The 21,969-nt window shown below is 57.4% G+C and overlaps 1 protein-coding gene across 5 annotated transcripts in view; it reads left to right on the forward strand.

Annotated features, from left to right (window-relative positions):
- The window catches only part of ATP2A3 (ATPase sarcoplasmic/endoplasmic reticulum Ca2+ transporting 3), a 34,543-nt gene extending 12,915 nt beyond the window's left edge, over positions 1–21,628 (forward strand). For 3 of the 5 annotated variants that reach the window (XM_014789667.2, XM_087440612.1, XM_087440611.1), the window contains 16 exons: positions 67–147; positions 239–324; positions 1,939–2,403; positions 4,035–4,123; positions 4,275–4,377; positions 5,232–5,363; positions 5,732–5,857; positions 6,861–7,079; positions 7,248–7,583; positions 9,597–9,817; positions 10,735–10,937; positions 11,556–11,641; positions 15,593–15,726; positions 16,291–16,408; positions 16,845–16,962; positions 20,145–21,628. In XM_014789667.2, the coding sequence (XP_014645153.1) occupies positions 67–147; positions 239–324; positions 1,939–2,403; positions 4,035–4,123; positions 4,275–4,377; positions 5,232–5,363; positions 5,732–5,857; positions 6,861–7,079; positions 7,248–7,583; positions 9,597–9,817; positions 10,735–10,937; positions 11,556–11,641; positions 15,593–15,726; positions 16,291–16,408; positions 16,845–16,962; positions 20,145–20,164 (2,537 nt within the window). In that variant the 3' untranslated portion in view covers positions 20,165–21,628. Of the gene's footprint in view, positions 1–66; positions 148–238; positions 325–1,938; positions 2,404–4,034; positions 4,124–4,274; positions 4,378–5,231; positions 5,364–5,731; positions 5,858–6,860; positions 7,080–7,247; positions 7,584–9,596; positions 9,818–10,734; positions 10,938–11,555; positions 11,642–15,592; positions 15,727–16,290; positions 16,409–16,844; positions 16,963–17,296; positions 17,397–20,144 lie in introns of all 5 variants that reach the window. The other 2 variants (XM_087440613.1, XM_004433261.3) reach the window with 2 other exon arrangements.
- Positions 21,629–21,969: the final 341 nt, after the last annotated feature.

The raw sequence follows: 21,969 nt of genomic DNA on the forward strand, positions 1-21,969 counted from the left end.
CCCTCCTCGCTTTCCCCGGGGGTCGTGCTGAAAGCCACACTCAGCCAAGCCAATCTCCCTCCACAGTGGGAGACAAAGTGCCCGCTGACCTCCGCCTCATCGAGATCAAGTCCACCACGCTGAGGGTGGACCAGTCTATCCTGACAGGTGAGGCCCAGGGGCCAGGGCTGAGCGGGACCTGGGCCAGGAGCTGGGGCTGTCTTCACCTGGGGCTTCTCATGTCCGATTCCACCACTAGGTGAATCCGTGTCCGTGACCAAGCACACGGATGCCATCCCTGATCCCAGAGCTGTGAACCAGGACAAGAAGAACATGGTGTTTTCTGTAAGTCCCTGGGATGGCTGGGGCCTTGGCCTGGACAATGATAAGGAAAACAATAACATTTAGATTAATCAGTTAAAGCCCTACAGGAAAGAACCTCATCAGTTATTGACAATACATACAAGTTTATAGTAATAATAATAGCTTCTGTTTACTGAAGGCTGTGTGCCAGGCACTGTTCTAAGCTCTTTACATGTATTAATTTATTTAATCCTCACAATGCCTTTGAAATAAGCACTCTTGTTATCTGCATTTTCCCTCAAGGAAACAGGCACAGGGAGATTAAGTAAGTAGCCCAGGGTCACACTGCCAGTGAGTGGCAGAGCTGGGATGTGAACTCAGATGTTCCCACTCCAGGGCTTTTCCTCTTACCTGCAGGCTTATCCTGCCTTAATCTAGACAGGGGCAGAGCTTGCCTATATCACTCAACAGAGAATCCTCTGGAGGGAAGTGGTGGAAGATGGCAGGAACAGTCCATTTCTTGGATGGGAAAGCTGACCCCCAAGGCAAGACGCCAGCCCCTCCTGGCTCTTTTCAGGCAGAGTGATGGGTTCGGCCCTGGTGGAGTGATCTGCCCCTGTGGCCTCAGAGGGTCTTAACCAGTGATGCTCACAGGCTGCCCAGAAACAGCCTGAAGCCGAGCACGGAGGCCACAAGGACGGCTCAGGCCAGTTGGCAGTGGCCCAGGGCGCCAAGTTATAAGGGGCTAGAAAACCTCCCAGAAGTGAACAGAAATGGAGAAAGTGATATTCACCCAGGGCCCTGCTTGAGGAGAGCGCCCTGCCTAGATGCATAGAGGCTTTGGACAGGCTGCACTGGAGTGGGGAGGGGACTGAAAGGGACATACATGCTTGGGCATCCGCAGCTATCACTAGCAGCTTTCTAAGGATGCTCTGGCTGACTGCAGGTCGTTTCCTTAGCTGAGGGGCCTGCGAGGGTTGGGGGAAGGAGCTGCGTTGCTCAGGGCAGAAGATAAGAAGCTGAGGCTGCCACCAGCACCCACCTTCTCTCCAACCTCAGCACAGCGCACCTGCCTGAGCGAGTACCTAGTTATTGGCCTCCTCGGAGCAGCTGTGTCTTGGGTCTCTGTTGGACCATTTTACAGAAAGGGCCACGGAGCCTCAAGGCTGGACAGCCATTACACCAGGACTTAGGGATTTTACTGGGGCCTTGGGAATAGATGGGCTTAAGCTCAAGTCTTCTGGATTCTTCAGTAAATATTTACAGACTGTTTACCTGGGATCACAGTCAGCCACACAGGAGTGACAGGGGTGTTGGTTGTTTATGACTCGCATTTTGATGGGTTGGTGTTGTGCTGTGCCAGTTGATGACATTGTCAGTATTGGCCCGGTGCTTCCTCTGTGCCAGGCCCCGTGCTAGGCACCGGGGATACGGCGCTGAACCAAGTCCCTGCCTTCATGGAGCTGACACTGTCATGGGGATGAGAGCAATAACTCAATACTGCATAGATGCGTAAGTCTGGGAGCGTTAAGTGACACGGAGAAAAAGAAAGCCAAGTAGGGGAATAAGAGCCTGACCCCAGCCTGAAAGAGGCTGGGGTCCTGGGCCCTGGCTGGGGTGCTAAGCAGCCCTTCCCTCGTCCCCCGCCTTGGCCAGGGCACCAACATCGCGTCGGGCAAGGCAGTGGGTGTGGTGGTGGCCACGGGCCTGCACACGGAGCTGGGTAAGATCCGGAGCCAGATGGCAGCGGTGGAGCCAGAGCGGACGCCGCTGCAGAACAAGCTGGATGAGTTTGGGCGGCAGCTGTCCCGTGCCATCTCTGTGATCTGCGTGGCCGTGTGGGTCATTAACATCGGCCACTTCGCCGACCCAGCCCACGGCGGCTCCTGGTTCCGTGGTGCCGTCTACTACTTCAAGATTGCCGTGGCCTTGGCTGTGGCCGCCATCCCTGAGGGCCTCCCAGCTGTCATCACTACATGCCTGGCACTGGGCACACGGCGCATGGCACGCAAGAATGCCATCGTGCGGAGTCTGCCCTCTGTGGAGACCCTGGGCTGCACCTCGGTCATCTGCTCCGACAAGACGGGCACGCTCACCACCAATCAGATGTCTGTCTGTCGGGTGAGTGGCTGCAGCCAGCTTGGGGTTCCACTGGTGTTGCTGTGTGATGCTCGGCAGGTTAGGCTCCCTCTCTGGTCTGGGGATGGAGGAGAGAACCTGTGGGCCACCCTGTGCTGGGGGGCAGATCCACGTTTTCATGGGGCAGAGCAGTAAAGCCTGGCTGGACATGTGTCACTGTAGGGTCCTGGCAGGTCACTGCCCATTACTCAGTTTCTTCACCTGAAGTTTGGGTGTGCAAGCCAGGTAACCATAAAGGACACAGGAGAGGGTCAAACACAGCCTTGGCATCTGAGCCAAGGTGGGCCTGGACCCAGGTTCTATCCTGCTTCACCGTAACTCTCTGCAGTCGATGCCTGTCACCAGATACGCCGGCTCCAGTGACCTGGGAAGGGTCACAGCAGGAATTATTCATTCCCTGGCACCCGATCCCAGATCCTGGGCCTGGTGTCCACATGCTCCCAGGATTCTGGCTGAGACTCCAGCAGGCCATGGAGCAGAGGGATGGGTGGGGTGATGGTGAAGGTTGTGGGTTTCCCACCCTCCCAGGTTCCCCCGTCACTCCTATCCCTGCTCCCATGATCTGGGAGCAGGCTGGCCCTTGGAAACCCAGGCTCTGTATCTGAGACCTTGAAGCCCTACAGAAGCCCATCCGAGGCTGCCCAGGGGAGGGGGCACCAGCAAGCTTCACTGCCTACAGCTCCTGACCTGCTCAATTCCCTAGTAGAACTTCATTTGAACAGTGTTCCTTGACTGAAATGAAGATTCGAAAAACAGTGTAGAGGAGTTGTAGAGGCTTAACACGCTGGATGATGGGCTGAGAAACTTGACTTTTCAGGGGCTGTGCCGGCTGGAGGACTGTCCCCCCCGGGCAGGGAGGAGAGTGGGAAGGAAGGGATGGATTTATGGAGCACCTGCTGGGGGCTGGGCTGGCTATTGGCTTGGGAATGTGCAGCAAGGAAGCTTCCAGGGAGCAAGAACTGTCTCCCTGGCAGAGTTGGCTGACAGACAGGGACATGGGCTGCCCTGGGAGGGGTGAGCCTTGTGTCCCCGAGGTACACAGGCAGGGGCTGGGTGACCCAGCAGGCCCTGCAGGCAGGAGCACACTCTCTGGGGACACCTTTGGGGAGGAGGGGTCTGTGCCTCAGAGCGGGCGGTGGGTTTCCTCCGTTGCAGGCCAGGAACTCATCCTCTTGAAGGGCAAGGGGGGCAGCTGGACTCGGATCCCACTTTCTCCCCAGTTACCCATGGAGAAACTGAGGCTCAGGTGCTCAGCCAGGGGTCGCACAACGAGATGGGCAAGGACCCAGGCTTCCCGCCCCAGCTCAGGGCTCTGTCAAGCCTTGAGGACTTGACCATGCCCCTAGGACATTGAAGAATCTGCCATAAACCCCTCAGGGGTCCAGAGGAAATGGACAAGCCCGAGCTGGACACACCTGGGCAGAGCAGAGGCCCCGCTTCAGCCCGGACTCCGTTTTCTGGACTGCACCTTCCAGACCCCGCGGGGAGGGAAGGCCAGGTGCTCCTCTAGGGGCCCACAGGACCCCACGCTGGGGTCAGGCTTTAGTCAGACTGGCTGCCCGGGAGGAGGGAGGGAGGGAGGGCCCGCCTGAGCATGCCCCTGCGCTCCCCAGATGTTCGTGGTCGCCGAGGCCGAAGCGGGCTCCTGCCGTTTGCACGAGTTCACCATCTCTGGCACCACGTACGCCCCTGAGGGCGAAGTGTGAGTGCTGGGCGAGGGGGCGTGGGTGGGCGGGGCTACTCAGGACTGCGCTGAGAGTTGTCAGTGGGCGAGGCTTCCTGCGGGCGGGACCAAGAGGCTGGGTTCCTAGGGCCCGGGCCCGGGCCCTTGTATTGACCGCACGGCTCCGCAGGCGGCAGGGGGAACAGCGTGTGCGCTGCGGGCAGTTCGACGGGCTGGTGGAGCTGGCGACTATCTGTGCCCTGTGCAACGACTCCGCGCTGGACTACAATGAGGTGGGCCCCAACTCCCTTTCATGACCTCCCTAGTATCCAGGCGCCCAGGACAGACCCTTCTCCCAGAGTGTCAAAGCTCCCAGGTTGGCAGTCCCTGCCTCCTTGGAATGCCACACCTCAGGAGCACTGCCACCCCGGCACACCGCCCACTACCACTCCTCCTTTTCCAGAGCCAGGGAGCACTGTGGGGTCATCCAGGTTAAGTCCTGGCTGGGGCCTCAGGGAGAGGGGAGAAGGCATAGGTTGGAGGAAGATTTAGGAGCTGAAGATCCTGGGACTTGGTGACTGTTTAGGCGAAAGAGAGGGAGGCGGTCAGGGTAGCTTCTGGTTGCTGTCCTGGCTGGGACTGTCATTGCAGTGGCAAATATAGGAAGAGTAGGAGGTGGCCTGAGGGTCCCCAGGGAACACGGTCCACCAGGCAGCAATTGGACATGTGGGCTTGAAACTTAGGAGAGAGCTCACAGCTGGGCTGGGCACTGGCAATCAGGGCACCTGAAAGGTGGTAAAGGCGGGGCATGTGAGCCCTCAGGGAGAGGAGGTGGGAGGGAAGGAGCAGGGCCCAGACAGCAGGGTTTAGAAAGAGGAGTCTGGTGAAGGAGGCTGAGAAGGAGCAGGCAGAGAGTGAGGCAGAGGGCAGGGAGGGTGCGTGGCCATTGATGTCAGGGGAGAAGGGAGGGTTGGAAGGGAGGGTGAGCATCAGTGCCAGACCCCAGGTCAGCTGGGCTGGTGCAAAGGAGGTTACAGGTAACTCTGGCAAAGGGAGCTCCAGGGGACAGGGAGTGAGTGGGAGGCGAGGCCAGGGGCCCAGTGGGGGCCGCCCTGCCCCTCACTCCCTGTACCCTGGGCCCCACTAGGCCAAGGGCGTGTATGAGAAGGTGGGAGAGGCCACGGAGACGGCCCTGACTTGCCTGGTGGAGAAGATGAATGTGTTCGACACCGACCTGCAGGCCTTGTCCCGGGTGGAGCGAGCCAGCGCCTGCAACACGGTGAGCAGGGTGGGGGACTCAGGCCACAGGCCGAATGGCTGGGGCTCCTGAGGTGTCGGAGCAGGGAGCGAGGAGAATGAAGTCTTGGGAGGCTTCTGGGAGGGGCAGGACCTCAGACCCTAGTAAGACCTGGCTAGAGAGGAAAAGGCCGAGTGTAGGCAAGGACTGGGGCTGGGGAGGGCACAGCTTGGTCAGGAAATGGCACCTTTTTGGCATTTCTGGGGCTGGAAAGGGAGATGGAGGCCTCAAATGCCAGGGTCAGAGCAGGACAGACACCATCCCCCAGGGAGCAAGCGGCTCTTCATGGGACTGAGCAACAGGAGTTGCTGCCTCTACCCCTCACGCTCTGACCCGCCCCGGCCCCGCAGGTCATCAAGCAGCTGATGCGGAAGGAGTTCACTCTGGAGTTCTCCCGAGACCGGAAGTCCATGTCGGTGTATTGCACGCCCACCCGCCCTGGCGCCGCAGCCCAGGGCAGCAAGATGTTCGTGAAGGTGGGACCTGCCTGACCAGCCTGGGGCCCCTGCAGCTGTGGGAGGTGTGAGACAAGGGAGGTGTGAGGCCCACTGTCAAAGCGATGAATCCAGAACGAGGGTGGGCAGCCTGCCCTGGGGACCTGGGAGCAGGCTCCAGGCTTGGTGGAGATAAAGCCAGGGCCAGGCACTGAGCCCTGCCCCTCGCCGTGGCCCTAGCTCTGGGCTGAGAGGCACTGACTTGTCACATGGCCTTGGAGTCGACTATGTGCTTCCATGGGCCTCGGTCTCCCCATCTGAATGGCAGGGTCAGGCTGGAAGGTCCTGGAAGCCCTTTTGCCTCTGACGGGCGGTGTTGAGGTGTTTGGTGCCCATCTGTGGTGCTTTGTATTTTGGAAACAGTCCCAGGGAGGGAAGGAACCAGCTCCTGTCCAGTCCTCTGCCCACAGCACCCCCCGTTGCTGCTTTTGAACCTGAAGTAGGAATCACAGACCTGACTTCACCCCTCACTGGAGGTTTTAGCCCCTTTTGAAATGAAAAGGTTTCAGGGTGAACCTGTCACCCTCAAGACCCCCCTCCCAGAGCCACACCCACCATACCCTCAGCGTGGCTCTATTTCTGGTCCCCAGGCGGGGCTCAGCCTGCCTCCCACTGCTGAGCCCCCTGCAGAATTGGGATCCCGGCAGCACCAGGCTGACAGGGAGGCGGGGCCTGCAGGAGGCCCGCCATTCCCACCCCCATCCCCAAAATGCTGCAGCAGGCCTTCTCAGCTGCAGGCTGGTGGGGGGAGGGTGCTACCTCATGGGTGGCTGTAATCCACCCCCATTCCCTTTAGGGTTTCTCACAGTGGGGCCCACCTGGTTCCCACTCTGAGCTTTCAAAGAACAGATTCTGGTCCATGCCGTGTTGTGTGTTCCCTTGGGTGGCCTTTCCCCGTATCTAGGTCTCAATTTCCTCAGTTGGGCAGGAGGGAGGGGAGGAGTCCTGACTGTTGGAGTTACGTCTCCCCTCCCCCACACTGCAGGGGGCCCCTGAGAGTGTGATGGAGCGCTGCAGCTCAGTGCGCGTGGGGAGCCGCACGGTACCCCTGAACCCCACCTCCCGGGAGCACATCCTGGCCAAGATCCGTGATTGGGGCTCAGGCTCGGACACGCTGCGCTGCCTGGCACTGGCCACCCGAGATGCACCCCCGAGGAAGGAGGACATGCAGCTGGACGACTGCAGCAAGTTTGTGGAGTACGAGGTGGGTGTGGGGGCAGGGCCCAGGGCTGGGAGCCAGGGTGTGCCCGCAGTGGCCGGGCAGGCAGCAGGTTGAAGATGGGCCCAGGGCTGGGAGCCAGGGTCTGCCCACAGTGGCTGGGCAGGCAGCAGGCTGGGCCCAGGCCCCACTTGCATCTGCCCCCTCCTACAGACGGACCTGACTTTCGTGGGCTGCGTGGGCATGCTGGACCCTCCGAGGCCCGAGGTGGCTGCCTGCATCGCACGCTGCTACCGGGCGGGCATCCGTGTGGTCATGATCACAGGAGACAACAAAGGCACTGCCGTGGCCATCTGCCACCGGCTTGGCATCTTCGAGGACACGGAGGACGTGACAGGCAAGGCCTACACAGGCCGCGAATTCGATGACCTCAGCCCCGAGCAGCAGCGCCACGCCTGCCGCACGGCCCGCTGCTTTGCCCGTGTGGAACCTGCACACAAGTCCCGAATCGTGGAGAACTTACAGTCCTTTCACGAGATCACTGCTATGGTGAGGCCACAGGACGGGAGGCTGGGGGCGGAGTGGGGGAGCGCTTGCTGCAGGGCTTGGAAAGAGCAACCTGTGTACCCTGCCTCTGCTTCATTCTTATTTTTTCCAACATTTTATTACAAAAAAATTTTTTTTTTTTGTGAGGAAGATCAGCACTGAGCTAACATCCATGCTAATCCTCCTCTTTTTGCTGAGGAAGACCGGCTCTGAGCTAACATCTATTGCCAATCCTCCTCCTTTTTTTCCCCCAAAGCCCCAGTAGATAGTTGTATGTCACAGTTGCACATCCTTCTAGTTGCTGTATGTGGGATGCGGCCTCAGCATGGCCGGAGAAGCGGTGCGTTGGTGTGCGCCCGGGATCCGAACCCGGGTTGCCAGTAGCAGAGCCCGCGCACTTAACTGCTAAGCCACGGGGCCGGCCCCTATTACAAAAAATTTTAAACACGGAATTTGAAATAATTTTATAGTGAACGCCTATATATCCACGATCTGGGTTCTACAAATAACATTTTGTTATATTTGGTTTATCACATACTTATCTGTCTGTCCATCCTTAATCCAAATGCATTTCAAAGTAAGTTGCACTTCACCCTCAGATACTTTAGGATCCATACTCTAGAGAGCAGTATTTGTTTGTGGTTCTGTTTTTCCTTTTTGAGGTAAAACTTGCATGTAATGAAATGCACAAGTCTTAAGCGTACCACTCATTTGATGAGTTTTGGTAAATGCACACACCTGTGTCAGGCAAACCCCTATCTACATAGAGGAACATCGCCATTGACCCATGAAGTTCCCTCCCGCTGCCTCCCCATCAGGCCCCTCTCCCACAACAGGCAACCACCATTCTGATTGTTTAGGTTAGTTTTGCCTGTCCTAGATTTTCGTATGAATGGAATCATAGAGTATGTATTCTTTTGTGTCTGGCTTCTTTCTTCTGAGATTTATCCCTGTTGTTGTGGTATCAGTAGATGATTGCATGTTTATTGTTGAGTAAGTTGGGTGAGTATATCGCAGTTTATCCGTTCACCTTTGAGTGGACATCTGGCTTGGGCCCAGTTTTTTTCTGTGTCATTCTTGATTGCTGACCTATTTATCAACACGGATCTGATCCTTGACCTTGACCTCCCCTCTGACCTGGCCTCTGTTGACCTCCAGTCCTTTACCATAACCTTAATCCTGACCTGCGGCCCGGTCTTGACCTGGATACTGAGCTGGGCACCAAGCTTGACGTGACTACAACTGTAACCTGGTTCTGGAACTTATTTTTGACCTTCCTGCTGACTTGGTCCCTGATGTTGACCTTGACCATCTTAATCTGATTCTTTACTTTGAGCTCAATCCTCATATGGGTTCCAGTCTTGACTTGGACCCTGACCTGATCCTTGACATCACCTTGACACCCCCCAACCCGGTACTTGATAGCGACCTCAACTGATCTGGCCTCCAGTCTTGACCTTGACTGCAGCTCCAACCCCGACTGTAACATCACTGCTGCTGTGGACAGTAACCTTGACTTGGCCTCTGACTTTGACTTGACCTCTTTCTTAATCTAATTTTTAATCTTGAGCCTGAGTCTGGTCTTGACCCTGACCTTCACCTTGACTTCAACCTTCACCTTGACTACAGCACCTGCCTGGTTCTTGACCTGGGCTGCAGCCTTGATTTGACCTTAACTTTGCCCCTAACCTCAATTTCATCTTCTACACGACATCCAACCTGAATTCCATCCCCGCCCTCATCGCTGGCCCACCCTCATCCCCCTCCCCACCTCACCATCCTCTCTGACCTTAGACTTGATCTTCTCCCCAACTTTGTCCTGTTTGCACCTCTTGCTTCCTCCTTAGCCTCACCCCCATCCCAATTTCTAAGCTCATTCCTGACTTCGCCATTTGTTCTGTCCAGCTGTCTGTTTCCTGGGGACATCTCCTGAACTTGCGATAGGCTGAGTTGAGGGGGGTCAGAGAGGTGAAAGGGAAGTTTCTCATATGTGATCCTACCTGACCTGGCCCCCAGACTGGAGACGGGGTGAATGATGCCCCAGCCCTGAAGAAAGCAGAGATCGGCATTGCCATGGGCTCTGGCACAGCCGTGGCCAAGTCGGCGGCAGAGATGGTGCTCTCAGACGACAACTTTGCCTCCATCGTGGCTGCGGTGGAGGAGGGCCGGGCCATCTATAGCAACATGAAGCAATTCATCCGCTACCTCATCTCCTCCAATGTCGGCGAGGTCGTCTGGTGAGGCCCTGCGTTCCCTCCTCCCAGCCCTCTGGACCAGCTCTGAGTCCCTGAGACGGGGGAGATGCTTGTTCCTGGGGCTGCAGGGATGGAGGGACATGGGCACTGCCCTGGCTGGAGCCTTCCAGGGTCCCACCTCAGGGTGGGCAGGGGCGAGGACACCTCATCATTCTCCAGAGGCCATGGTGCACCCCAGTCCCCAAGGAGGTGCCTGAAAAGTCCCCTACATCCCTCCAGCCATAACCTTCTTCCCACTTTCAGAGTCAAGCCAGGCGGGAAAACTGTCCCCACCTTTGGGCAGTAATGTGTTCGTGTGTGCACATGTATGTGTGCACACAGTTGTGTTACTCATGGTGTGCATGCCTGAGTGAGGTGTGTGTACACGTGTGCATGTGTGCTCTTGGTCATCTTTGGGCGTGGATACAAGTGCAGAGGATTTGTGCCAGCATGTAATTGTGTACACATTCAGGTTCACATGTGAGAGATGCCTGTGTGGACCAATGAGCACTTTTCTGCCGGACGTGTGTGAGTTCTGCATCTCTGCACGTCAGGGCAAGCGTGTAGGTGTCTACTTGTGTTTGTGGGATTGTGTGGCCTGTGCTAGGTTTTTGCACGTTTGTGAGCAAATGTGTGTATGCTTGGGCGTGCACTGTCCACATGTGTGTGCGCATGCCCTAGAGAGGAGAGGCCTGAAGAGCACATATGTCCTGGCTCCAGGGCTGGGACTGGGGGAGACAGGGTGGCCCAATGTAAGGCAGAGCCGTGTACACACACCTCTCACTCGTGCACACACGTCAGAACTAGCAGAGCAAGGTGGGGCTGCTGGGGAGACAGTGGGTGAGCTCCCTGGCTGGGGGTCTGAGTAGGAGCTGGACCCTCCATTTTCTGAGGGCTAGAGCCCATAACTCTGGTTCCAGCATTTTCCTCACGGCCATTCTGGGCCTGCCCGAAGCCCTGATCCCTGTGCAGCTGCTCTGGGTGAATCTGGTGACGGACGGCCTACCTGCCACGGCCCTGGGCTTCAACCCCCCAGACCTGGACATTATGGAGAAGCTGCCCCGGAACCCTCGTGAGGCCCTCATCAGTGGCTGGCTCTTCTTCCGATATCTGGCTATTGGAGGTGAGTGGGGTCCCAGCCCTCAGTGGGGTTCCAGGAGCTTCCTAAGACCCGTATATCAGTTAGGCTTGCAAACTGTAGACAGTATGATTCAGCCTGGCTTATGCAAAAAGAAACTATATGGGCTTATGTAACAGAAAAGACTAGGGCATGCCTCAGGCATGGCTGGATCCAGGATACAGACAGTATCACTGGCATGTTTTTGCTCTGCCTCAGTCTATTCTTAGGTAAGTGCCCCTTGGGGTGGCAGAATGGCTGCTGCAGCTCCAGCCCTCATGCTCGCTCCATTACAACCTCAAACTCAGTAGAAAAGAGAGCCTTTTATCATACTACTACATACTACATACCTCAGTAGTATGATAAAAGTCTCAGGCCTGTTCTTGGCCCACATGGGTCATCTGCTTATCTCCTAGCCAATTGCTGTGGTCAGAAGTGTGGCAGATGCTGATTGCCTGTCAGGGCCCACTGCTGGCACCGAGGGCAGGTGCTGCAAACCACATGGCTTGGAGAGGGAGAAGGTGATTCCCTGACGGAAATTCAGGGCATTATTAGGAAGGAGAAATGGATGCCAGAAAACCACAGCTGCCTAGTACAGCTGGTTTCCTCCTGCCCTCCCTACAGTGTACGTTGGCCTGGCCACAGTGGCTGCCGCCACCTGGTGGTTCCTGTATGATGCCGAAGGACCTCACGTCACCTTCTACCAGCTGGTGAGCAAGTGGCGGCCGGGGAGCCTGTTGGGGTTGTTTCTGAGGTAGCTCTCAGCCCGGGTTGTTGCTGGAGTTCCAAGGGAAAGGGGCCCAGAACCCCGTGGTTGGCCCACGCTGTCCCTCCCCACCCCCATGCACACATATGGGTATCCATCACTAAGAGCCAATTGCCAAAGCCACAAGAAACCTAGAGATGGCAGCCCAGCCCCTGGGCCAGGGAAGACACTACTTCCTCTCCCAGTCACTTAGTTAGGGGGGACCAAGGGGTATCACTGCCCAGGAGTGCCTTTATTGGGAAACCCCCAAACGTTGAAGGCTCCAAGATATGAGCCCCTAAATGGTGGGACTTCAGGCAGAGGGTCAAGAGGAGATCAAGGGTGGAGGGAAGGAATCTTCCACGCTCCCCCACTTCCCATAGCCAACATCTTTCTTGGGGAAGGGACCCACGGACCTCTTGAAGTCTCCTGGCTGGCAGGTGCTCACCACCGGGCTGGCTTAGCTCAGCTCTGGAAGCAAGCAAGGAGCCCCCTCAGCTGCTGTCTGTCAGTCTGTTCCTCTGTCTGAGCAGCCAGTGCATCTCCTTTCCTTGAAAGAGCCTTCACGGTGATGCCTGCAAAGCCAGTTGTTTCTCGTTTAAAGCCGAGAGCTGCAGGGATGCAGAATTTTCTTCCTCTGAGGTGCCTGCTTTTGCTGCTTTCTTGTAGATAGGAGAGCTCGAGGGAGGGACCCTGACTTGCTGCCCATCCCTGGGAGTGTCAGGGGAGCAGATCAGGTGGCTTCTCCCCTGCACGGTGTTCCCCACCCCAAGGGCAATGTGAGGGCTCTCTCAGGGGTTCTGCAGGTTCACATCCAGGTAGAGGCAGCACAGGGGCGCTTTCCTGGCACCCACCAGCCCTCAAGTACAAGGGGCTCTCCCTTCTGGCTACAGTGCAGAGCGTGGGCCCAGGCTCCCATCCCAAGGCTGGTGCCCTCAGCGCTTGGCAGAGGTCAGGCCAGCCTCAGGTGCCTCTGCTCAGTTAGCTCTTGTGGGAGCAGCATGGTGCAGAGTGGGGATGCTCATTGCCTAGCTGCTGCCTTCTCCAGGCCTGTCTCTGTTACCATTCTGTATACTGTGGACCCCAAACCTCCAAGGACCTTCTCCCTGACCTTTCTTTTGAGCCCAGTCCCATGTATCCAGCTGGAGCCTCCTCTGGGATGTCCCACAGGCCCGCTGCACTCTCCAAGTCCAAAATCAACCCTATCACCTTTCCCCCAAACAGTCTTCTCCTCCATCCCCATCTCGGTTCTGCTTCCTGTGTGGTCACCCAAGCCAGGCACCTGGGGGTCGTGCTAGACAACCCACCCAACACCCACTACTCATCAGTCCCCAGTCCCCTTGGTGTCACCTTCCCAACTCCTCAGGTCATTCCCTTTCTCATTTATCTACTTGGTCAAGAAATGGCTATTAGGCACCAACTGTGTGCCAGGCACAAGTTACCAGAGCTGTGACAGTGACCCAGCAGGTGGTCTCTGCAAAGAGCTTACTCTCTGGTGGGGGAGAGAGCCACGGAAATGGGCAGTCACATTTCGAGGTGAGAAGTGCTTCCGTGGAGAAAAGGCAGGGGGCTGTGGGACTCGGAGGTGGTCAAGGTTAGACCTGAGGTAGAACTTTCATCTCCAGTTGTTGGAATTTCAGGAGAGGAGCCCAGAGCCCCATGGTTCCTGGAGGAAGCTGCCAAAGGGCGGAGAGTGGTTACGAGCAGAGAGCATGGAGCCTGGATCCAGGCTGCCTGGGTTCAGACCCTAGTTCCACCACACACTAGCTGTGTGACTTTGGACAGGCTACTTAACCTCTCTGTTGGTTTCCTCATCTGTAAAATGGTTAATAATAGTCCTTACCTCCTAGGGTTATGGAGAGGATTAAGTGAGTCAGTACTTATAAAGTGCTTAGACCAAACCCTGCCACATAGCAAGAGCTATGTAAGTGTTAATTAAGTGAATGAAACCCAGAGGAGGCCTTGCTCCCAGGATAAGGTAAATAAGAAATAGTTGGGGGCCAGCCTGGTGGCTGGTTAAGTTCGCGCACTCTGCTTTAGCAGCCCTGGGTGCCCGGGTTCAGATCCAGGGTGGGGACCTATGCACCACTCATCAAGCCATGCTGTGGCAGCATCCCACATGCAAAATAGAGGAAGATGGGCACAGATGTTACCTCATGGCCAATCTTCCTCACCAAAAGAAAAAAAAAAAAGGAAATAGCCAGGGAGGCAAAGGGAAGGAGTAGGCAGAGCAGCGGCTTCACCCAAAGAAACAGGCCCCCACCCCCACAGGGGCTCCTGATGAACCTGTGAGACAGACGTGCCAACCCTGAGCACCTTCTAATAAACAATCAGGAGGCTGCACTGTGACCCACAACCTGGGCCATAATGCACGTGTGGCAGGTGCTCACTGGTGAGACCCAGGAGGTCTGAACTGGGCCGGGTGTCTATCTATTGAAACTTGTTGATATGATCCTGTTTATATTGCCTTCCTGTGCACGTGCATAAGGATCTAAGCATGCACATGCCCGAGTGGGAGGTGTGTGCGCTGCGTGTGTGTGTGTGTGTACACGCGTAGGCCGTTAAGATCTGGGAGGTGGGGCCTGACGGTGGTGGCACAAGTGACAGGAGCATTTGGTCCTCTAGGTTGTGAGTGGGTTCAAAGTTCAGGACATTTCCTCTACTCTGTGATCGGCACCAAATAAAAACGTGCACTTGACCCAAATACTGTAGCTTGGCTTTTGGAGAAAAATCTCACTGTTGATTTAGATGAGATGAGATTCTCCACCTCTTTGTTAAACTAAGAAATCTAGCCAAGCCATATTCTATAATTTTTCCTCCTGCATGAGCAAGAAGAGGGAAGTGCCAGCGGCCCCTTCTGGCTGACAGTCGCCTTACCGGCATTTACACACTGTGGGAAAACAGGGATGTGTTTACTGGACAGATCAGACAGCCGGTCATTTTACAGCTTTCTCTTTGAGAGTTATTTTTACAGCACGTGGCCCCAGTTTCTAAACCCTTAGCTTAAAAGATCTCTGTGTTCTTGCCTTAAAAGAGCTTAAAAGATGAGACTCCAGAGGACAGATTTATCTTTTTGGAGAGCGGAGCTGTTTAACGGTTATGCACATTCGCACTCGTCCCCGTGATGCGGAAGAGAACAAGACAGAAGTTCTCACGCATGTCCTCAGTTCGGCATGTTATCACAGCAGATTCTGTGAGCAAGGTTTCTAAGCAGGAAGAAAACTGTCCCCTGGGGCTGCAGGGGCGAGGGCCACTTCCGTTATCCAGCCCTGAGAGCTTCTTGTTATGATGAAGCTGTGTAGCAAGACTGCACCTGGCAGTTCATGCTCCATGTCAGAAGCAAAAAGCAGGTCTGGTAGAGGTCGATTTCAGTGCAGAGATGGAGGCAGGTGTGAATGGGATCTTCTTTATTAATAGTGAGTAGGGCATGTGTAGCCTTCATTGTCTACCAACCACAGGTGAATTCTGTTCAAGCATAATTTTGCTTATTGGTTTTCCTATGCATTTCCTTATTCAGTGGTCTCAGTTAATCACCACCCCCACTCCTGCACCTCTGATGCTCAGGGCCCCCGTGCACCTTCAGGGTAAAGCCTAGACCCTCCCCTGATCCCAGGGTCCCCTGCCGTCCTCCCCAGCCTAATGCCAACTGCTCTCCCTCTGTCCCTCCATTCCCCTGCCCCAGAACAGTCTGCCCATTGGTGCAAATGCTTCTCGCTGGCCAGTGCAGCCCCTCCGCCCACATCCTGGGTGAGCACCCCTCCCTGGAGCCTCCCATGGCACTGCTTTGCCCACTGGTTGTTCTGAGTCCTCAGATGTGGGCTGCAGGCGGAGTGAGGCTTCCCTCTCCTCACACACCGGCCCCTCCCCTGACCACCGTTCTCCCCGACCCCACCCAACTCCACCGCGGTGCCCTCAGAGGAACTTCCTGAAGTGCTCCGAGGACAACCCGCTCTTTGCTGACATCGACTGCAAGGTCTTCGAGTCACGCTTCCCCACAACCATGGCCTTGTCTGTGCTGGTGACCATTGAAATGTGCAACGCCCTCAACAGGTGGGCCTGGCAGAGGGGCCTGGAGCTGGGGTGAGGGGTGGGGCTGAGGCTTAAGAGTCGGGGCTGAGGGTCAGGCAGGGCCCAGAATTGGGGTCAGAGGGTCCAGGATTGGGGTCTGAGGGTCAGAGGTGTCCAGGATTGGGGTCTGAGGGTCAGAAGTGTCCAGGATTTGGGGCTGAGGGTCAGGGAGCCCAGGATTGGAGTCGGAGGGGCAGAGGCGTCCAGAAGAAGGTTCTGAGAGTCAATGGGGCCCAGAATTGGGATCCAGGGGACAAAGTGGGCCAAGATTGGGGTCTGGAGAAATAGAGGGGCCAGGATTGGGTCTGAGGGATGGAGAAAGGGGGTCTAAGCCCTAGGAGACGGCCTTGGGGGCTGAGCAGGCCGCAGTGACACACCCCTCTGGGCTGCACTGGCCTCCCAGAAGCGTTCCGGTCCGTAGGCCCAATTAAGGAAATGCTGAGGCTCAGGCCACCCCCTGCATCTCCACATGGGGGGGTGGATGGGTGCCCGCAGCAGGGCCTGCCCGCAGCCTGGCCCGAGGTGAGCGCCCTGTGCCCTTGGCAGCGTCTCAGAGAACCAGTCGTTGCTGCGGATGCCGCCCTGGCTGAACCCCTGGCTTCTGGCAGCCGTGGCCATGTCCATGGCCCTGCACTTCCTCATCCTGCTGGTGCCGCCCCTGCCCGTGAGTCGCCGCCCTACCCCACTCCCCTGCTCTGGGGTGACAGCGTCCTAATCCTCTGGCCTTTCTGGGCCCCTTTGCGATGGAAACTTCCTGGAGGACTGGGAGAGGGGAGGCCAGCCACCGTCCTCCAGACGTGTCCTATCCTTCGGGAGCCCCCAGACTTGAGGAAAGAAGAGGTAGAGAGTCTCCCAAGGCTGGGGCAGGAGGAAAGACTGAGCTCTTTCCCATTCTCAGCAGGACCCATGGGATTTGGTCCTGAGGGGGAGGGCAGAGGAAGGCACTTCACGCAGAGGGAACAGGGTGGACAGAGATCAGAGGTGGGACCTCGAGGGACATCTTGGACTTGCTCTTGAAGAGCCCCTGTAGCTGGGTATGTGAAGTGGGTGAATGCAGGGGCACTGGGCAGTCCTTCCTTTAACCAAACTGCCCCCTCCAGCTCATTTTCCAGGTGACCCCACTGAGCGGGCGCCAGTGGGTAGTGGTGCTCCAGATATCCCTGCCGGTCATCCTGCTGGACGAGGCCCTCAAGTACCTGTCCCGGAACCACATGGACGGTGAGTGGGAGGCCCCAGACCCTCCCCGCCCTGCTCGCCTCTGGCCTGCCTCCCCACCCAGCTCTGCTCTTGGGCTGCAGTGGGCCGGTGGCAGCTTTAGCCTCGGGGAGGTGTTCTTGGATTGCCAAACAGAGGACATGCAGGGGCTCTGGGGGCTGTGACCATGGTGCCTGCAGGGTCTTGTGCTGCAGGGGTCAGGGTCCTGGGCTCACTGGGCAGCCAGCATGAGCACCGCGTAGGGCCACGCCGCCTCACTCTCCTCACTTGCCACCATCCCTGCATGGCTGGGCGCATCCCTCCTCTGGGCCTTGGCCTTTGACCTCTCTGAACTCAGCCTGTCTTTATCCAGGCATTCTCAGGACAGTCTCCCAGGCATGGAGTGGGCAGCCGCTGACCACCTCCCGGACCCCAGACCACACGGGTTGGCCTCTGGTGTCACCTCGTGGATGGGTGGAAGAGGGGTTCTCTGTTTCTGAGTTCACAGCTCTGGGTCTGCTTTAACTCAGGAGTGGAGGACAGAAGGGCAGGAGTTGGGAGTGGGGGCAGTGTGTAGAGGAGCAGGCTAGGACCTGGCGTCCATCTGCCTGCCTCTGCCAGGGGGCCTCCGAGAGTGGGTGCTTCTGAACCTCCCGGGGGCAAGGGAAGCACACCGTTCTCGCTGTCAGAGCTGCCCAGAGTGGGAGGAAGCTGGGGCAAGAGACTCCGCTTCGTGGGAGTTTGACCAAGGCAGCAGCCCACAGCCAGGCTGCTACGGAGGACCCGGGTTAGGCCAGCAATGGCTAAGGCCTGTGCTGGAGCAGCTGGGTCCTTGAGGGCCACTTCTGGCAGGAATGTGTCCTGGCCCCAGGGGAAGGTGCCTGGGGGGGCGCTATAAATAGATCACATGCCTGTCATACCACAGGGGCCAAGGCAATCAGTCGGCCACCATCTCCCACACTCGCCAGCCCTCAAGGGCACAGCGAGTATTTCATCTTATTCAAAAGGCCAGGGGCCGGCCCCGTGGCTTAGAGGTTAAGTGCCTGCACTCCGGTGCTGGCGGCCCGGGTTCGGATCCCGGGTGCGCACCGACACACCACTTCTCCGGCCATGCTGAGGCCACGTCCCACATACAGCAACTAGAAGGATGTGCAGCTATGACATACAACTATCTACTGGGCTTTGGGGGAAAAAATAAATAAATAAAATTAAAAAAAAGAAAAAAACAAAAGGCCAAAACAAGTTGGCCTTCTCTCTCTGGAGAAGCTGGCCCACCACAGGTCTGTCCTGTCCAGAGGGTGACCACACACATGGGGGGGCTTCCCCGAGGGTAGAGGTGGGTGCTCAGCCACAGCAAGGCCCCTTGGACCCATGGGTGGGGTGGGGGGAGCCGGACAAGACATTCTGCCCCCTGCATGGTTCTGTGTGGCCCACCCTTTGTGGACACTCCAGGGACGTGAAGAGGGGGAAATGGAAATGGGTCTGTCACCTAAAACTCCACCACGAGAGCCAAGGAAATCTGCTGGCCAGCCTTGCCCACACTAACTCACCTGCAAAGCTAGGCCTCCTGGGGACATGGGCAGCTTCTCTGTCTTCCTCGAGAGCCTTCGCTCATGACCACAACTGCCAAGGGGTTCAGCACATTTTCGTGAGAAAACTTAAAAGTGAGAAAACTTCTCAGCCAGTGGGGAAATGCCTGTCTTGGGCACTGTCCAGCACTGCTGGACAGTAGAGGATTCCAGGCCTGGGTGGAGGGAGCAGACCCTAGCAGAGTGGGGCAGGTCGGAAGGGCTGGCCGGAGTTGGGGTGGCTTCTAGAAGAGGTGGGGTTTGAGCAGAGGTTTGAAAGGGGAGGATGGAACCTGGTGGAGGCGGGCTGGGTGAGCATGGCTTGGCGTCTCTAGTGGGACTAGGGCTCAGAGTGCAGGGGAGAGAGGTGAGGCCAGAGCATGCTGGGCCTCAAATGCCGAGGTAAGGACCCTGGACTTTCTCCTCAGGGCAGTGGGAGCTGCAGAAGGGTGGAAGCATGACGGGGGGCTGGGTGCCCATGGAGGACAGACAGGAGGGGGTGAGACTAAAGGCACGGAGGCTGGGAAGCTGTGTTGAGCTGGTCTGGGGAGAGACACTGAGTCCCAGCCCAGGGTGAGCTGGTCCCGGGCAACCCCTCTACCTCCACCATTGACCTGAGATGTTGACCATGGTTCTGGAGAGGTTTGGCTTGAAAGGGTGGTGCCCTGCTGTCAGGAGTGGCTATGGAGCCCACAGGACAGACTCAGACTGGACCTCTGTGGCCACATCTGAGAGGTGGGGTGGAGTATGCCCACTGGAAGCCCAGACAGCTCTGCCCGTGTGGCCGCAGTCCCTTGGGCCTCCTAAAGCTGGATGGGGCGTTATGTTCCCAAGCTAGCCTAGTGGCCTTGTAGGGAAGTTTTGCTGAGGCCTGATGCTCATGGCTCCCCCATGATTTACGAGGGATGTGTCGTGGGGAGAATTGTGGATGCCGGGTCAGCCCCCGGGGGTTGCGGGGGGGCCTCCTGCCCCACCTCCTGGCTCTGCCCAGGTGTGGCTGAGCAGCTGTCAGGCAGAGGCCTGCGGGACCGGGCTGAGGGGAGGGGAGGCCTGGAGAGGCTAAGTGGGGACAGATCCGGGAGAGCCCAGGATACAGGGGGAGGTGGGCTTGGAGTTTATTCTAAGGGCAGTGGGGAGCCATCAAAGGAGATGATAGGCTGGGTTTCTAACATGATGCCAGGGGCAGGAGGGTGATGGTGAGCTCCGATGGGGCTGAGGGCAGAGCTGAGAAGCCTTGAGGCCTGGGCAGGGAAGGCAGCGGAGGAAGAGATGAGCTCGAGAGATGTAGGTGGTAAAATCAGCAGGCCTGGGTATATGGGATGAGTGAGGAGTCAAGGATGCCCTGGTTTCTGGACCTCCTGATGGTAGATGGTGGTTCCCAAACTGAAAACCAAGAGAAGAATATGCATAGGGGTGGGCTGGAGACGATGAAACACGTGGAGTGAAGGAGACCTGGAGGACATCCAGGGGAATGTGTCCGGGCGGCAGCTGGGTACCGGGGCTGGGGGCTGACTGAGGGATGCTGTGGGAGAGTGGGGCTGTCCTGGAAGAAATGGAGGTTGGAAGGGGCCGGAAGGAACCAGCCTGGATGTGTGCTGTCAGACACACATCTTAACATGCTCTCGGTTTTTCTTCTAGAAGAAAAGGACCAGAAGTGAGTGCCGGAAGCAGAGTGGAGTCTCCCGTGCATACCTCAGACTGATGGTGCCCCAGCATCCACCCCCACTCCCTGTGCCGCCACCACGCTCGCCCGCTTGCTCACTGGGCCCTGCCGAGGCCGGAACAGCTACCCCCAGGCCCAGGCCCAGGCCCGGGGTCTCTGTCCCTGCTGCCATCTGCCTTGGAGCTCTGTAATTCCTGTCTCTGGGACTCTCCTGGGAAGTTCGCCCCTGAAGCTCTGGCCCAGGAGCTGCAGCTGGAAGGGGCTTGCCCAGAAGCCAGAGCTGGCGGCAGATCCAGAGACGCAGAGCCCTCCACCCCCAAATCCACGAGCACGTTCCAGAGCCTACACCCCCTCACTTGGAGGCTGAGCATTTATTTGGTGACTGGCGCCTCTGCACTGACAGAGGACTCCCTGGGGGCCCCTCTGACCTCTCTCTTAGTGTCTGGTCTGGGGCCTGGTCGGCTGGGGGTGGAGGGGGGAACATCTGGGCCCAGCTGTGCACAGCGAGGGCAGGCAGCCCCCCCACTCTGCTCTGCTTGCACAAAGTCAGCTCATGAGGACTTGAGCCTGTTTCTTTTTATATGTGCAGGGAGTTGAAGGGTCAGAGGGGGACATAGGAGTGGGGAGGGGGGCTGAGCAAGGACCCCCTTCCTGGGAGATGGCCAGCCTTCCTGCCTCAGATCGGTGCACTCCCACACTCAGGTCTCTCTGTCCTAAGCAAATGAGACATGCAGTCTCCGTGTTGCCTGCTCTGCCAAGCAGAGGCCGGATGTGCCCAAACATCCTTGGGTCTCTGACCACTGTGCCCTCCCACCCCAACCCAGTGTGCGGTCATCTCGCGGTCTGCACAGCTGGGTGATTCTGAGTCCCCTGGACTCTTGACCTCACTCTGCCCCCAACTGCACACACCCATGAGCCAAAAAGATGCCACTAAGAATGGCCAGTTACCCAAGGGCACTTCCTCTCCCTCCCTCCTTGCTGGAGGAACGCATGTCCACGTGGATCATGTCAGATCATAGGAAAAGAGCATTTGCTGGACAGAAATGTCCTCTTAACTCAGCTTTTGCCCCTTTGGCAAAAACTAGCTAGGCGTAGAAGAAAACAGTGAGTAAATGACTGTGTCCTTGGCCTCCCAGACAGTGTACAAAGTGATTATTTTATATGTAAATCAAGACCCACGTCCCTGTCCTGGTCCCCAGAATCAAAAGCCCACTTGGCCTGCCTTGCAGACAAATGGGCTTCACATTCTGTGGCCCCTTCCCCCACGCCTTCTACCCTCTCTCACAGGTTCTAGGGGGGCTGTGAGAGGAGCAGAGTCGGGGTGCTCCTCTTGTGCCCACAGAGATTCTCTGCTTTCCTGCGCGGGAAGGGAGGTCTGGGCGGCGGCAGGGCCCCATCACCCCCCTGACATGCCGTCTGGTAGAGAAATAAAGGTCAAGTGCCTGGGGCAGCGAAAGACCATCGGTGTCTGTTTTCCTGGAAAGCGGTCCCTCATGTGCCCACTCGTGTCCACCTGGGCCCCACCCCAGGAAACGTGAGCGAAGATGGGGCTCCCACATCGCCAGCCAGGGGTCGTGGTCTTCCTCTGAGACAAGGCTCAGGAGAGGGGCTGACTCGCATGGACAAGACTGGACAGTTTGTGCACGTGTTCAAAGCCCTTTACACGTGTTACAGTTCACATGTCTACCCTGAGGAAACAGTCTGGGAGGGGTCCTGACTTGGCCCACAGCAGGGCTGGGCCTGGAGCCTGGATATCAGGGGCCCCTTGCACCCCGCAGAGGGGCCCGCAGCCCTGGCTCT

Source organism: Ceratotherium simum, chromosome 16, assembly GCF_057802395.1.
Source record: "Ceratotherium simum simum isolate JZ-2026a chromosome 16, ASM5780239v1, whole genome shotgun sequence".
Classification (NCBI taxonomy): domain Eukaryota; kingdom Metazoa; phylum Chordata; class Mammalia; order Perissodactyla; family Rhinocerotidae; genus Ceratotherium; species Ceratotherium simum.